This window comes from Ciconia boyciana, chromosome 8 (assembly GCF_034638445.1).
Source record: "Ciconia boyciana chromosome 8, ASM3463844v1, whole genome shotgun sequence".
Lineage (NCBI taxonomy): Eukaryota > Metazoa > Chordata > Aves > Ciconiiformes > Ciconiidae > Ciconia > Ciconia boyciana.
In genome coordinates, this window is record NC_132941.1 from 14299249 (window position 1) to 14315991 (window position 16743).

At 38.4% G+C, this 16743-nt stretch overlaps 2 protein-coding genes across 9 annotated transcripts in view; both read right to left on the reverse strand.

Annotated features, from left to right (window-relative positions):
- MYO5C (myosin VC) overlaps positions 1-1449 on the reverse strand; it is a 37602-nt gene extending 36153 nt beyond the window's left edge. Inside the window, exon 1 of the mRNA XM_072870286.1 lies at positions 1423-1449. Coding sequence (XP_072726387.1) covers positions 1423-1449 — 27 coding nt within the window. The remainder of the gene's footprint in view (positions 1-1422) is intronic.
- Positions 1450-3824: 2375 nt separating this feature from the next.
- Positions 3825-16743, reverse strand: part of MYO5A (myosin VA) — a 103180-nt gene continuing 90261 nt past the window's right edge. For all 8 annotated transcript variants that reach the window (XM_072869339.1, XM_072869337.1, XM_072869335.1 and 5 more), the window contains 9 exons: positions 15282-15375; positions 12944-13090; positions 12416-12570; positions 11125-11214; positions 10256-10406; positions 9150-9432; positions 8135-8309; positions 6707-6787; positions 3825-5810 (listed from right to left, as the gene is read on the reverse strand). In XM_072869339.1, the coding sequence (XP_072725440.1) occupies positions 5658-5810; positions 6707-6787; positions 8135-8309; positions 9150-9432; positions 10256-10406; positions 11125-11214; positions 12416-12570; positions 12944-13090; positions 15282-15375 (1329 nt within the window). In that variant the 3' untranslated portion in view covers positions 3825-5657. The remainder of the gene's footprint in view (positions 5811-6706; positions 6788-8134; positions 8310-9149; positions 9433-10255; positions 10407-11124; positions 11215-12415; positions 12571-12943; positions 13091-15281; positions 15376-16743) is intronic.

A 16743-nucleotide genomic window follows, 5' to 3' on the forward strand; every position in this document is an offset into this window, starting at 1 on the left:
AACCCCAAACCACCATGATGACAATGTTTTCATCTATCCAACCAAAGGGAAAAAACCCCAGCTTCACAAATATCTATTTAATGGGCAAATGAAAGACATGGCTAAATGAAATAAGTTTTAACTGTGCTTTTTCCATGTGTATCTAAGTTTAAATTCACTTTTGTGTCATTCCTACACTACACTGATTTCCTGGCTTATAAAAAATACTTATCTATTCACAGCTGTTAAACTGAATTCTTTATTTGCTCTTATTCTATGTGAGTCAGGAATATCACCATCAAATAGCCTCAGGGGCACATAGCGTGTTCCCATGTAAGAAGGTGAACTGCACCACCAGGTCATGGACAAGAAAGGGAGGAAAAAGCACGTGATCAAATTACTGATTCTTCAGAAAAGGTCCCTGCAGTTCCAGGAGCCTCCATTGGCAAATGTACCCAGCCTACCAAAGCTCGCTTTCTCCAAACCCTGCCTTACAAGTAAACAGAAGAGAGTTTGCTCATTTTCGTATCAAGTTACACCCGCACTCCTTCCTCCCCTTCACCTGCCTAACACCATTCCTGATTAAAAAGCCCATTTGGTCTTTCAGCTGCTCAGAGTGTGGTACTAACACAACAAATGAATAAATACCAGCACAGCATAAGGCTAAATATGCCTTATTATGCTGTTTATTATGACAGCTGCTTTTGTGATAGAAGAGATACAGGCTTATAAATTAGTAACATATGCATGTTAATTTTGTTATTTAAAGCTAAGCAAACAAGTTATACGTCACAACACTCTAGTGACTACAGGAAAAGTGGGAAAAATTGTGCAAAAAATACAGCAGGTGCATTAAGGAGCCAGAATCTTTTAGTGCCAAGTTCTGCCAAACATATTCAATATTTGCATAACAAAAAGAGCGAGCACTCCACGACTAAGTGGCCAGGGAAGTGCTGTTAAACTTTAAAATTGTCTAATAGCTGGCTAGCACATCAGAGACCTACACCTAAAGACCAAAAAGTCTCAAAAAAGAAGTATTTCTCTCAAAAAGAAGTATTTTCCCATGCTGCCCTGGGATTTTGTAGCCGCTCAGATGTGCCTTAGCTCAGCTGTCTGATACAGGTGATGCACCCTCACACACAGGGGACACGTTCCCTCCGTCAGGTCCAAACCAGCGAACTCGTCTGTAACCCAAGTGGCTCAACATTTTCATGCACCGCCGCCGCAACCCCAGAAAGCACAGAAAGCACAGAAAGCACAAGCACGCTCCGGCGAGTCTGGCATTACTCGCCCGGCCTGGTCACCCCTTTCCTCCTCCTTCCCCTCGCGGGGCGGCCGTCGCCCCCTCAGCGGGCGCGGGAGAAGGCGCCCCCGCCTCCCCTCAGGCGCCGGCCCTGCCATGGCGGTCCAGTTCTCCTCAGGGCCGCTCCCTGCCCCGCTCACCTGGGTGTAGAGCTCGGCCAGCGCCATGGGGGCAGAGCCGCCGCCGCTCCGAGCCGCCGGCGGGGAGAGACGTGGTGCAGCAGGTTCCGCAGGGGGCAGGTGGCCGCGGCGCCGCGGTCCGCCCCCGAGGCGTGGGGGAAGCGGCGCGGCCCGGATCCTGGGCCTGTCCCACCCGGGCACGGCCCTGCTCCGTGGGGGAGGAAGGCGGTTCCCCGCCGTAGGCACAGCTGAGGTGCTCCGCTCGCCTCAGTGACCCCCAGCACCCGGTTAAAGCATGTGGGGCTTTATATGCGGACAGCTTGCACGCTAGCTCCTGAGGTATGTAAGTACACTGGAGATGAGTAGTAGTCCCAATTATCATATACAGGTACAGGCCTTAAACTGATCCCAGCAAAGCTGGCATCTTGGGTACATCTTTAGGCATTAGGAATAACGGCCACTCTAGCTGCCAGAGGGATCACGAGGGGAGCCATTCCTGACCGAGTAGGGAAAAACGACAGAAACACTAATCACCGTCCCACAAAAGGCCATCAAGGAGTTTCTCTAACAGAATAAGATAAAAATAACTCAGAATGCATTTACTAAGCTTAGGGCACTAATAGGTGTTACATTTAATACCCTTTATGAGAAAGAAGATTTGAATAAACGTAGTACCTGGTTTGGGCAGGTGGATATATGCTCAGAGGCCCACCAGCCCTGCCTGCCTGCCTGGCACTGAAGAGCTTTCACGGCACAGAAGACAATGTTTTAGCAGTTCTTATTTCAGTAACAGTTAATATTTGGTGACAAAATATCCTAACAGAAGTGGGTTATGCCAAACAATATTTTCAAATATGCACAGCAGTTTATGGCACATGGTCGGTATTTGGGTGTGTATTTATACAATCCTCAGATTTTAACCCTCTTCACTTGGCAGTCAACACCAAGTCTGCTGTGAAGGTAGAGGGAACCCATGTGATCATCTGGGGATATGCCAGCGCACAGCTACAAACAAGCAACCAAACAAGCAAACGAAAACCCCACAGCAAATCTTACAGTTGTATTTTTATTTGGACATTTTCCAGTGATAGCTATTAGGCTACAGTTTTTATGATGCATACATTTACTAAGTACAACATCAGACACTACAACAGATCAGAGCTCAGATCATTCTGACAATGTTTTGGTTTTCATCTATGTACTGTAGTGGCATCAAGTGAAAACCTATGTTTAAAGGCTTTTATTTATCACATGAAGTATCTTAAAAAAACCAAGTGTTTACTCGTAGTTTTTGTACGGTATTTGAAATGTGTTCAGTTTAAATCACAAATTACACAGACCTTCAAATTGCAAATGCTGGTGTTTCCAAGTTGGGAACAAATGTTACTGGGTATCAATCCACTTTTCAACATTGAAGTTGATCCTATTTTTTTCCTGTGATAGAATAGATTAATCACATTTAACGGACTTAAGCACTTTCACATTCCATCCCAGACTGAAGTCTGAGAAGCAATTTTTCAAACTTTAGATAGAAGACTGTGTCCTAAACATCAGAATAAAACGATCACTGGAATAAAAATACACCAAATTGAATGAGGTAATTATTGTGCAAAATCTCTAGAATAACTGTATATAATTCTAAGGGGTCATTGACAAGTATTTTTCCAGCATCTGATAGAATCTATCATAGCAAGAGATAATAAATTAAAATATAAAAGATATGTCCACATTAAAAGAGCATAACAATGATTCAAAGGAAAAAAAAATTTGTTAAAATAATTATGCATTATATTCCATGGTTAAAGAGATATTAGTCCTAAGGTGAAAGATACATTATACATTGACACTAAAATTTTACTTCTGAAAAGTGCATGTAAAATACTGCCATGTAAAATATTAGATGAGTTACCAATTACACATCTATTCCAACTTAAAAATATTTTCCTTTAAAACATGTCAAGCAGCATATACTTTTAATGTGATATAAAAGTAATACCAGTCAAACCACTGAGTTTAAGGATATCTATAAATTACTAAACACTACTTTTTTTAAGGAAACAAGATACAATAAGGCTTTTTACAGGTAAACAAACTTAAAAAATAAACAAAAATACATTTAGACATACATTTTAATACACTAATGCTTAAGTAGTGGATACATTTCCTGATCTACAGTATGAACATACTGTAATGCCAATTGTTTGTTTTTCAATAGGAGAAAAAATTTGTAGGTCAGCATGTTCTCACCTATTTTCTTTCCTAACCTTGTTACTGGATGTGAAGGCTTTCCCATTACATTCTCACAAGTACAGTACCCCTAACAGTCTGAAAACTACATTATACCTTATTTGGAGCCACTTAACAGTAGCCGTAGTTTCAGAAATCAAGTAACATTTGGAAAAAGTGTTTGGTATACCATGCACAGGAAAACAATCTAAATCATTTAGCAAAGATCACTCAAAACATTTATGCGATGCAGTATTAGGTTCTTGGAAGTACTGCCACGATCCATCAAACATAATATAGGGCATACACATTTGAAAATAAGATGACATGAGCATCTTAAAATGAGACTGACAAAGTTTAGGTTGTCTTTACTACCGATTTTAGCAACCATACAAACAGCATGTCTACCCCTCAAGTAAAACACAACTGAAATGTTTCAGTCTGCTTAACAGCAAATTTTTTTCTGTGAGTTTGCAGGCAAACAGATCAGTACCAAATAGTCTAATAGTGTACCTCTAGATTATTTCTCAATATTTTAAAAGAAATTAATGTTAATGCTAAGACGCTAATTATTATAATACATAAAAAATATTGCACAATGCAACTGAGCAATGTGTGTGACTTTTTTTTACATGTATATATTTGAGCCGTACACCACAAACTACCTGTTTTAAAGTTCAGAATTGGAACCTTCAGCAAGGCTTTTGCGCTTACGTCGCACATTGTGAAATGTGAATTCTATACAGCAGATCCAAGACATGCAAGACAGAAAAATGTTTCCACTAAGATGTGCAATATCCAAAATAACACAGTTTCTCATTATGCACTCTGGATCTCCAACCATTAAATCGGCATGAATCATAGTCAAATGACAGCATCATAGTCAAAACCTACTTAACGTTCTTGTTAGTCAACCTTTCAAAGAATGAGAGCCTTGGGCTACTGCAGAAATTTTCTACTAAAGTTTTTCCTCTCGAATTCCAGTATGAAAGAATACTTTTTTCTTTTTTTTTACGTGGCAACAAAACAGAACAGATGATACTCAAAACAGACACTGTCATCTGTGGGGTCTACAAACAAAGAACATTAGACAGACTACAAAATCTAAATAAATACTAAAATCTTTATTGACTTCTGATCATTTGCTTCAAGATTCTGTATTTTTAGCTAACTACTTTTAAAAATAACTAAACATGTAATTTCCAGTGTGCTACTTGTGCTTAGTTACCATTTTCCTCTACAGGTGTTATTTGATACCATTTGCAAAAATCCAGTTAAAATAACAGATTGCATTGGACTGTAAATAAGGTTGACAACAAAAAAATGAAATATCTTATTTTTAGTGCCTAGTATGATACTGTCATACATTTCAAAAGAACACAATATGCAGCAGCGATTTAGTATGCTTGGTAAACCACAGTACTAACAAATGAAGACCTAAGTTATAGCATATAGTGAGCTATAAGACTTATCACTAGAATTTATGTCAAACTGACATAAATAAAGAAGTGGTTTAAGAAATCATTTTATATATTGCCAGTTTGTGTTTCTCCATTCCAGTTTTTACAAATTAAATGTAACAAGCTCCCAAGTGACTGTGTATTCTACTACAAAATGCCTTACTTTCAAGTCTTCCATGTTCAGGACTGCGACTGTCCCTGTTGGTCCCTGCCTATGAGAAGATTACATATGGAGTTTAATTTACACTATTTAAATATGTTACTAAAGATCTAAAAATGTCTCTAGACAGCTGAAGACAATTTTTGTCCAAGCCCGATTTCCATATTCTGGAAATGTATGAATCAGTGATGTCCTCATAAATGCACAATGACTGAACACAAATGCACATCTTTCTATTAGCCTTCAATCTGTGGTGCTGTTATGTAGTTTTCCAGCTACTTTTACTACAGATCTGGGCATATATAGACTGTTTGTTCAGAAAATGTGTTTTCAGTGGCTCACTATGTTTTAACGGCTAAAGATATCGGGCAACTGATTCTCCATCTAACACGGACGGTACATCCTTGGGATCAGACACGTGATATGAAGCCCAGGCCCAAGCTGGCTGGGATCTGAATGGTTTCTAATGCCAGAGAGGATGGATTAAATGGAAAAGTAACAGGAAAGATGTGTTTAGCATCCATGAGCAACTGAGGAGAGTCCTTCCTGTCTCGCAGGCGCACCTGCAAAGATAAGAAAGTTATTACATTAGCATTTAGCCACTTCATTGATAATAATAATCTTGCAAAGACATAGTATTTCATCTGTGCTTACAGATACACGTGTGTGTACAGACACACACTCTATGCTAACTTGACCCAACACATTTGCAACAATTGTGCCATTAAACTGTAGTTACTTTCGTCATTTTCGGTTCTGCGTATCTTCCCCTTACAATGCAATCTGAAGATATTTAGATTCCCTGCAAAAGGAAGAATTTGCCCACTATCTGGTAACTGCATCTTTTCAGTAAGTGGAATTATAGTTTTATCTCAGTTCTACCCTCCCAAATCTCCCTTATCCTGCTAGTAATGTAATTCGATTTCTAACAGACCAGAAAGATCACCTTTGTTTCTTTTATTTTGCTCTACTGGCTGCTTTTCTTTGGAGTTTTCAAAATGTTTCATTTTCATCAACATATATAAAACTAGAAGGGCTAAATGAAGAACTTTGGAATGAACACAGGCCTCAGTTTTCAAAGCAGATGGAACTTCTCATGCAGACACAGGTCTGACAAAAGTAAATCTGCATATATAAATATCCCTACTTGAAAAGCTGGCATACAGGTGTGTTTACATACACAAAAATGTATAAGGCACAAAAAACTCTCACCTTCCAAAAATCTCATACATGCTGACAGGGAAACTAACATTTTTATGCAAGTCTGGAGGCAGTAAATTGTGATTGCTTAAAATTTTAAGGCTGACAATCACCTTTTCAACATAGCTAAAAAACAATAGCTAAAAAGCCTAGTTTACTTCAGATTCCTGAATGTATTTCAGGACACAAGCTGTTTTGGCTCATCAGAGGGTTTCCTAGAAATAGTAAAATTATTTTTGATGAAAAGACATAGCCATACCTGTATTGTACGTATAAATGATACCAAGACTCTCTCTTCAAACTCATTAACTGGAGTATACAAATTCAGAACTTTTACAATCTGTGAAGAAGAACAACCATTCTTAGGGTCATTTTATTGATGAATCAACAGATGCATCCATGGTTACTAATAATATACTTTTAAAATCAGCCATTTTAAAAAGAAAATTCTTTACAAGTACTTGTTATTTTTTGCTTTATTGATTCATACAGAATTCCATGACCTGCTTAACGCTATGTTATATGACTGTCTCCTTCAGAACATGTGTTCTTTGGAGGTAGAAACTCTAAAATTCTACATGTGTGTGGAAAATGGTACCAAACTATGGAAAAATCAGATGATAAGTAACTGTCTGTGTTCCTACATCCCCTAGAAGCATACTGTATTTCTCTCCCTAATTTTGACCCTATAATTATGACCTTCTGTAGCTGCCATTCAAGAGTCTTATGACTTCACTATTTTTCAAGAGCATGAGCTATTTCTCTAAAAACAGAGCTAAAGCCACTACAGGAAAGAACAGCAACACAAAGACTTTAAATAATAATATGGGTTAAACATGGAAAACTTACAAAAAATTATCTTTGTTTACATGATTCTCTTTTAAAAAATATACAACACTTTTTAACAAAGTTAAAACACTTGAAGCATGTGGAATTCTAACTTCTTATTTCAGTACAAAACTGACAGATTTTCCAGCAATGTGAATTACTAAATCAAAACGGCTATATCAATGCAACCGCTAGTGCCGACACCATTGCAAAAGAAATGGAGACATTTCTTCCTTTTCCTGGTGGAAATGTTCAGTAATCATCAAAAATGCTTGGATCCAGTTATTCCTGTACAAGCTCTATGCAAATTATTTAAAAAAAAAAGTGCAACTTATCTGTACAAAATCTAAGCTTTCATAAATAGAAGTCTTCAATTGTTTCCTGAGATACACTTGGTTCAGCCTTTCTGAGGCTAATGGGTACAGTAACTTAACACTTTTGTTTGCAGACCCTGAGACAACAGCTCTGTGTGAATTGTCCATTAACTTAACTGGATACTAACTCCGATGGCAGAAAGATAATTTCCTAGTATCCTAGGCAGAGTTGCCTGGAGTACAGAGATGTCTTAGAGTGAAGCGTTTCCTCTAAGGATTTTCACAAACTAAGAGACTATGTATAGTACTGCACACTGCACAATCTACTGAGCTTCCTCTCATTTGGTAAAAACTTATCTTGAACATCAGACCTCAGAAAAGATCTGGTCCTTTTTTTACCCCCCCAGTTTAATCTGTTTTAGTTTAAACAAAGTAAGAAATCTTTGATCCATGTGCAACAGCAGTGCAGGCAGGCACAGCAAACACCAACAGAACAGAGAACTGCTCAAAAGTGACACCAGAACAGACAATGAGAATCTGCTTACCTGGGCAGTAGTCAGCGCATTGCACATTGAACAAATGGCTTCTGCATCTTCATCAGTTTTCTTTTTTACTTGCAACAACTGTGCAGCTTGGATGAGGGGTTCCAGTGTTTCTTTAGCCCCACTATTCATCAAATTTTTATCACGTAGCCATTCTTCCAGTTGACTCACATTGTATCTGTACAAAGAGGTAAGAGTATCAAGACATTAATGCTTGATTATGGCTAAATTGAAAGCACGTGCAATTTCTCCTTCCCAGTGTTTCTTCTTTGTCCTTACATGTTTTTCCTTCGCACTTGTCATTTCTTGTAATTTTGTCTTCATACTGTTTCCTTCTGATTAAGGCAGGAAATTTTGAGTTTCAAAACAGTTAGAAACTATGGCCAAAGACATCCACTAACTAGCTTTTCCCATTTGTTTCTGTTCTTATTAATTGCAGGAACGTGATGAGTATAAGAAGAAAGGCAAATGAGATTTTGTCCATGCAGATGTACAGTGCGACTTTTCAAAGTTACTTGAGGGACTGGAATGCCTTGGCTAAATTTCCTGGCATATGCCAGTAGAATGCATTGGACAACTGATGCCAAATGCAGGAATAGAATAAGATGGCTTCACCGCAGGATGCAGCAAACTACAGTGTGGATGAACACACCAGGTATCCACTGAGCCACCAGCATACAAAGAACGCAGCAGGCATGTTTGTTATTCTTCTCTAAAAGCTGAGAAAGCAACTACCAACATTTCACCTACAGCTCTGATTCCTACTTGATGACAAAATACTTTTGTTTTGCTTCTACCACATTTCCTTGAAAGCCAGGTTAGGATTGGGCCTAATTAACCAAGCTCTTTTTAACTGAACTACTCAAAATGAGTTTAACAGTATCTGCAACTGTTTGTGTGTGGAAAAATAAATATTCAAAGTGTATGTGCTATTCCATCAAAATGATGTTCACCAGGGTCAAGAGTTCACTAACATTTCCAGCAGCATTTAAGAAAAGTATAAAATGAGCTTTCCCACCTTATCTGCATTCCTTTGCTCCATGAGCACATGTCCTTGCGCAGGAGAAGATTATTAAGCGTTACAGCCCCAATGATGTAGAACATCTGCTTGACAACCTGTTTGATCAGCTCTGGATCCATTCCGTGCTGACACATCACTGAATGGAAAGAGTTCAGCTGCCGTATAATGGAGTCCAAAGTGTAGGTTCCTTCATCAGCAATGCTGGATGTTCTCTTCCGCAGCCCTGTTGGTTTCACCCCTGAGACACCTTGGATAGTCTCATGCTCCAGCATTCCTGAAACTGCATTTGATTGACAACATTATTATAATGACTGAAAATTCCTATATGCAAGCATATTGAGTAGGACACCAAAACTTAGTATTTACACAGAAAGAGCAGGCTGGGCTTTCTGCTAGCCACACTTTGCCATGATTTCCAGCAATTCTTTGTCCTACTATGTTCTGCAAAATCTAAGCTTACAGGGTATTTACAAAGATTCCAGCATGTCTGTTTGAAAGGAAGGTCTAACTCTAGCTCAGCAAAAGACTTTTTTCCTCCCATGGTCATGTGAGCAGCAGAGCCAGAAAACCAAGAGCTGTTTCATTCTTCTAAATGGTGTGACTGGAAAGTGAGAGTACTGTCTGACGAGAAAAATGAAAAGTACTTTTAATGAAAAAAATCTCTCTGAGTGTAAGCTTCATCACTGCTAGCTAGTTCATTGCTGATTGCTGTCCATAATGACAACCAGCGATTTTTCTCCATTTTAATTATGAGTTATCATGTAATTAAAGCCCAGTTTTTCCACGGGATATTTCCCAACACACAGGGCAACCAACGTCAGACTGTCCTAACAGTTTCTTCCTGTAAATGCATGATTTATGACAAGTATGAATAAGGTACATCAATTTATTCTGTCACTGCCAGAAGAACCAGCCACAGTTTAGTTTTCCCTCTAATCCAACCTGTCCAGTGTAGTCCTTGTCATCTATAAACAGAATACCACAAGAACTATTAATAAAACTCTACTGGTTAGGAAGAAATACAAGATACAGCATATTACCACCACCACAGTTTTCATTTTGGTACTACGGTGTGAAGTTTAAGGAATTCAACTTTGCCTTACCAATCATTGGTTGAAGAATGTTTTCCAACACTCGGACAAGTTGTTGGTAGATCTGAATAGCCAAGTCACTCAGTACTTGTCTGTATTCAGCTAAATCAAAATTAGTGAGGCAGTGTTCATTTTGACGAGGTGTATTATGCTTCATAAACCCCTGAATTCATAAAATAACAGAAACAAATGCTTCAATGGAATACAAAAATATTACACAACACTAGCATTGATATTTTTTCATGCAACTGACAAATAATACTTTCAAAATAATAGTCATAGCCCCTCAAAAATTTAATTTGGAAGTTCTTCTGATTGAGGCTAATGCTTTTCAGTTGTGACTTGTGCCATGTCTGCTTCCTTGACTTGCAAATTCAAATATCTGACACAGGAACAAACTGCCAGCTTTCTGGCAGGTAAGACCCTTCTCTCCCACTCCAGCACGGGCATTCTCACCTAGCCATTTATAGCCAAAATCCCAGTTAAGTATGAAGAAGAAATTATGCATAGCATAGCCTCCAAACATAAATTGGTCTGCCTTACTATGGTTAAAGGGCTTAATATGGCCTTTTTCGTAGGAAGTTCAGTGAATCACTACTAAACACCATAATGGTCGCAGCCAGATTCTTCTACTTAATCTGAGTTGGCACTTTTGGAAGCACAATGTCATCTAGCCTCTGGGCCCCCAGCCTGCAATAAAGGGAAACTGGTTCAAATCTTATCTCCCCATTGCTTTCCACTGACATCATCACCATCATTCCAAAAAGTGTAGCTGTTTTAAAAGCCTTTGACTAGGTATTGAGATATTACAGGAATTTGTTAGAGTAGTGCTCACAACAGTATTGTAGAGCAAAAGAAACCAGAGTAGGAGCACTGCTTACCTCTTCTCCACTGTATTGCTTCAAACAGTGCAAAAATCGGCAGGTGTTAGATAGCCAGAAGGACACTGTTTCGAAGTCATCACCTCTTTTCTGAAGATAAAAACAAATACATTTCAACAAAGACTGGTAGGAGGAATAAAATATAAAATGTTAGATAAACAATTAAACATTTAAAATGTACTTTCCTGTAGCTACTCAGATTCTGACGTTTTGCAAAACTTTGTATATTTCAGTAACATATCAGAAAAGCAAGCTTTTTGACAAAATACCATTAAATACCCTCCCTGTTTTCTGTAATGTTTTTCAAAAACTTTCAAAATATGGTTTCCTCCACAGATAGGATCTTTCTGTGTTTTACAGACCCATCCTAACTGCTCTGTGCAGAAATCACAGGGCAATGTGACTGTATTCCCAAAACACTCATTCTGTGGCAAAATGACTCTTGTGAAGAGCCCAACACGGAAGATGGGAATGATGCAGAGCCAGCAGAAGGAGCAGAGAACAATTCAGTTTGCATGAATGTCACTTACATCATAACCATTTTGGCAGCCTGATATGGAAAACAAATAAAACAAACAGCCCTCCTCGCCAAAGAACATAGAATCTAGTATATGCTGAGTAATTAAAATTTCTAGAGCTCTGTGGCATGCACTCCATTCACTTAAAGATGTTCAAAAGTTCCTATGAGCTTCTACAGGATTGTTTACTAAATATTTTTTCAAAACATGTAGCTTGATTAAATGCTTGGGTTTTGAGCACATCTGCTTTATTTAAAAACTATAAAACTCCATGAAGCATAAAGCATATTTATGTCTTAATATTGCTTTCAAGATACCCCTGGCGTAAACTCTCCTAGCCAACTCATTGCGAAGACTCCAGGCAGTAACGTATTATCATCAATGTAGCCTGCAGGTGAAGCAAATGAGGAAATCTGTGAACCAAAACTGCAAATGAAACATTTTAATAAGTATTCTGGATTACAAAGACTCACTATGCAAACTTTGACTGCATCCAAAGCTTTACAGGCATGGCTTCAGAGGAGGACGTCTATTCAAAATAAAAAGAAGGTAGTTCTTTTTCCACTAATTCAAACCATCTGTGGTATTATGTGGATAAAATGCTATCACTATAATTTGCTGCTTGTTAACAACTTTTTGTAGCTTTGGTGGGAGGACTTTACTGATGAGAAATCCAAAGCCAATTCACTGAAATTCTTTTCCTCGCTCCTCTAACATAAAATCCAAAGCAAATTTTAAATTAATGTTTTCCTAAACCAAGCAGACTAACTAACCTTCAACACTTTTTTGATGCCATTGATAGTGGAAGTCAACAACGACCGCACTTTTTGGTCATCGTTAAGGTAATCCGCATGGCGTACACACATGAACAAAATATATGCTGGTAGTCCTGGAATCAGGTTGACGGCTACCCCACGTGGTTTCAACTCTTGGGAAAAACAAACACACATTGCTTCGTTAAGTATAAAGCCACTGGAAGGTGTTATATGTGGTAATTGCAACCTCCCCGGTTAACTGTACATACATATCTATATATGGCCAGTGAAAACAGAGTAAAACTAAGAAGAGCCACTTTCTTCTTAAAGTATCAGAACAGAATAAAACATAACTGCCTGCTAAAAAGTATGCAGACGCATTAATATGTACTGTATTCATCAGGAAGGATGATTAGATTACAATAGACATTTAGGAATTTTAGATAAACCAAAATAAGCTATTCATTTCACAATGAATTCTGTGTTCTTATTCATTTTTCAGAGTGTGTGGGAGCAGAGGAGGCTGCAAATGAGAAAGATGCTTACCTAAAATAAGATTCTTGACAAGTTTTTGTTCATCCTCCTTCTTATATTCTAACATCCCTTGGAAGTCCTTTTCTTTCCGTGGAATGTTAACTGGACGAATAGGTTCGTCGATGATTTGTCCAGGTGATATGTTCTCCATCTGGCCCACTTCAGAGGGGAAATGAAAAGAAATTATAATATAATATTTTCCAGTGAAACCAATGCACATCAGAGGAAACTATGACATTTCTAAGGAAGAACTCCATCATTTAGAACTAAGAAATGTTTTTATTTGGTTCAGGGTAACAAAACAACAAAACTCCCATTAAACAAAAAGGCAGATTTTTGATAAATGTATCTTGGGGTGGCACTCTTCCTTTGAAGAAGAGTGGAAGTGCTTGAATGGCTTCCATTACTACAGACTTACTGCTGATTTCCTGGATTTTATCATATAAAACCACAAAGGCAAAGCAATAGCTGTGAATCACTTAATCCCAGATTAATACTGCAAGGGTCACTGTTAATTGTTCTGCAAAATGCCAGTATTTTTCAAGCTTGATGTTTGTTACCTATTGTGGTAGGTTTACCTTGACCAGCAGGCAAGCACCCACATGCCCACACTGGCTCAGCTCCCCCCCAGCCCTCCAGCAGGACAGGGGAGAGAATATTAAGGGCAAAAGTGAGAAAACTCATGGGTTGAAATAAAGACAGTTTAATAGGTGAAGGAAAGGCAGGGGGGGAAAGCAAAGCAAAGGCAATCACTCATGGCCCGCCTCCCAGGGGGACCGATGCCCAGCCAGCCTCCAAACAGCAGCCACCTTGTACGCAAAAAACCCTCTTCTGGCTCCTGACATTAGGTGGTATGGAATATGGAATATCCCTTTGGCAAGTTCAGGTCAGCTGCCCCAGCTGTGTGCCTTTGCGCCCCCCCAGCTTACTCACTGAGGGGGCAGAGTGGGAAAAAAGAGAAAGCCTTGACACTGTGCAAGCTCTGTTTAGCAATAGCCAAAACACTGGTGTGTTACTAACACTGTTTTAGCCACAAATCCAAAACACAGCACCATACAGGCTGCTATGAAGAAAGTTAACTCCATCCCAGCCAGACCTACTACATCTTTCAAAGTTAATTACGTAATAAACACAGACTAAACTATGTTTTCAGAAACATTTTTCCACTCCGGATTTTGTATGAATACTACTGTGATCTTATCCACAGTAGTAACTAAACAATATTGAAAGACTTTTTAAAAACAAGCTTAATTTGAATAACCTTTCAAAAGGATACATGAAATATCCACCTTGTTGGATACAGTGCCTCACAGTATCACATTCAACACTACACTCCGCTTGATTAGGCTGCACATTTGTTTTTGAAAAGCAAAACTTGGCTTCATCCCATGAAAGCTACATCCTCTTCTCACAACCCTCCTAGCTGCATGCAATCTCTACAAACTATTGCACATCCTGTAAGTGTGCTAAATATGTGCACCTGTCAAATGGGATTGAAAATGCAGAAACTGGAGCTCGAGGAGAGCTGCCACTAGCTAAAGGATAACATACTCTTGTTAATCCAGGTTTAACTTGATATCTGTTCTTTTCAAACACTGAAGCCTACACGGTCACTAATTTCAACCTAAGTACTCAATAGAACAACTCATTAGGCAGCGAGCTTGTTTCTGGAGGAAGCAGATGACCATAAAAAGCTTCTGAAAGATTAGGACCAGGATTATTTAAAAACAAATTCATACTTCAACTTTATAACATTATTAATTGCTTTTAGCAATTAAAATTACTTTACTTATGCAGAGACATAATAAGCTCTCAGTCTCACCAGTCCTAAGATCCTAAGGCAACTCACTCTGATACTCATAAAAATAAAATTAGCTTAGTCCATATCTCGGCATTCTCATAGTCAAGTTTGGCCAGCAGCTCTGAAAGGAAACGTCAAGTGGAGAAAGTCTCAGCATTCTTGACTCCAGTGATAAAGAAATTCACAAAGGAAAACTGGATAAATTATTTCTGCCTGGTTAATACTTAGTATTGCTTTTGTCTTTACAAAAACAGATACTGTCTTTGAGTACACAAATAGGCCAGGTAACATTCCTTTGTGTTTCAATGGTTTCTGCCTTCAGAGGAACATCAGTCTCCTTTTACTCATTGCTTCAAAATATGACAAATATTCTAAAGCTTTATAAAGGGACACACAGAGCTCTGACTGCATCTCCTGTTTCTGGAATCAATTAACAGAGGCTAATACTACTGAAGACCTCATGCCCTCCCAACCGCTAAGACAGATGGATATGATGACAACGGGATCACAAAAAGTAAACCAAAATCTTTCTCTTCCTCTCAAAAGTACCTTCAAGTTCACCAATCTTCTTAGCAAATACTTTCAACTGTTTCTTTAACTTGCGAACAGTTTTGTCTTGCTTTTCAAGCTGCTCCATTAAATCCTGTAAATTAAAATGAGATAAAGATTAAGATATGAGAAAGTGCCATAACGTGTGACAGAGACAAAATCAGTGCTGTTAGAATTACAAGGCGGTGAGGAAAGCTGAACAGTGGTGCCATCCTCTGGCTGAGGTTTGCAAGCTGGTACGCTGCCTATAACACAAGCCAAATATCGCAAATATTATTAAGTTATGTGCACCATGACAAAGGCAAAGCTCTTAGGGAGGTATATTCTGCAGACACTCAGAACTAGGCCAGTTCTTATGGCAGAAGACATTTTGCTGCAAACACATCTCCCTAATGCTTCCTCCCTGTTCTTCCAAATGCCTCAAGGAAATAATTTTCATCATTATTTAACAGCTAGCCTGTATTTCTGCATCATTTATTCATGCCTTCAGGACTGACTCATTATTCAGACCTATCCATTTTATAAGACTACAAGAGAGAGATCTGCAGAAAGACCATAACTTGCACTCAAATTTACCAAAATCATCAAACATCCAAACATAGAACATTACTTGTGATTCTCTGCCATCTCCCTATCACTTGCTGTCATCACATTTCCTTAGATAGAAGCTGGGGCCTTACCTCTTTTTCTTCCGTACCTGAACAACACCTAGCACCTAAAATTCCTAGTCTTGCAAGCAAGCTGTATTTTTCTTTCAAAGGAGCACTCCCCAGAAATCTGTCTTTGAATAATTCTGTGACCTATGGTAGTGCATTCATGAAATAATCATGTAATTAAAAAAGGGGAAGTCTTTCTAAAGGAAGCAAAACCTTGAGCTCAAAAAACCTGAAAGCCATTCCAGGTTAAGGGTTTGAAAGCAGCGTAAAAGAAAAATGCTCTTTTGTAAGCGTGATTCTTCATGGCACTGATAAGAACATAAGGGACCATGAGCTCCTTGCATCAAAAGCATCATCTAGGAAACTACACCCTTCCTAAAAGTACTGAAAAATATTAGTGCAGCATTGGCAACAAATTTGAATTAGGCACAAAATTGCTCTCAATCATGTAATAAAGAGTTTAAAACCTAATATAATATATTGGAGCAGTAAGATACTAGGCCTGTTGAAAGAACAGCATGGAGGCCGCGCTTCATATTCGAAGTAGTGTTCAATATTACAACAGAAAACCTGTTAATAACACAATATACTTCTCAGATATAATAATTTCTAGTGAAATTAATTAAAAAAAAAAACATGTAAGTCCAACAGACTGTTTTGAAAATATCAGTAAAGGGATAGGATTTCTGAACAACAAATATGCGAGGAGGAAAAAAGTTCTTTCTATGGTTCCTCTAAAGAAATTGAACAGGTTTCACATCTCATTAAGATTTGGAATCTCATAAATTATATTCTTTCAAGATTAC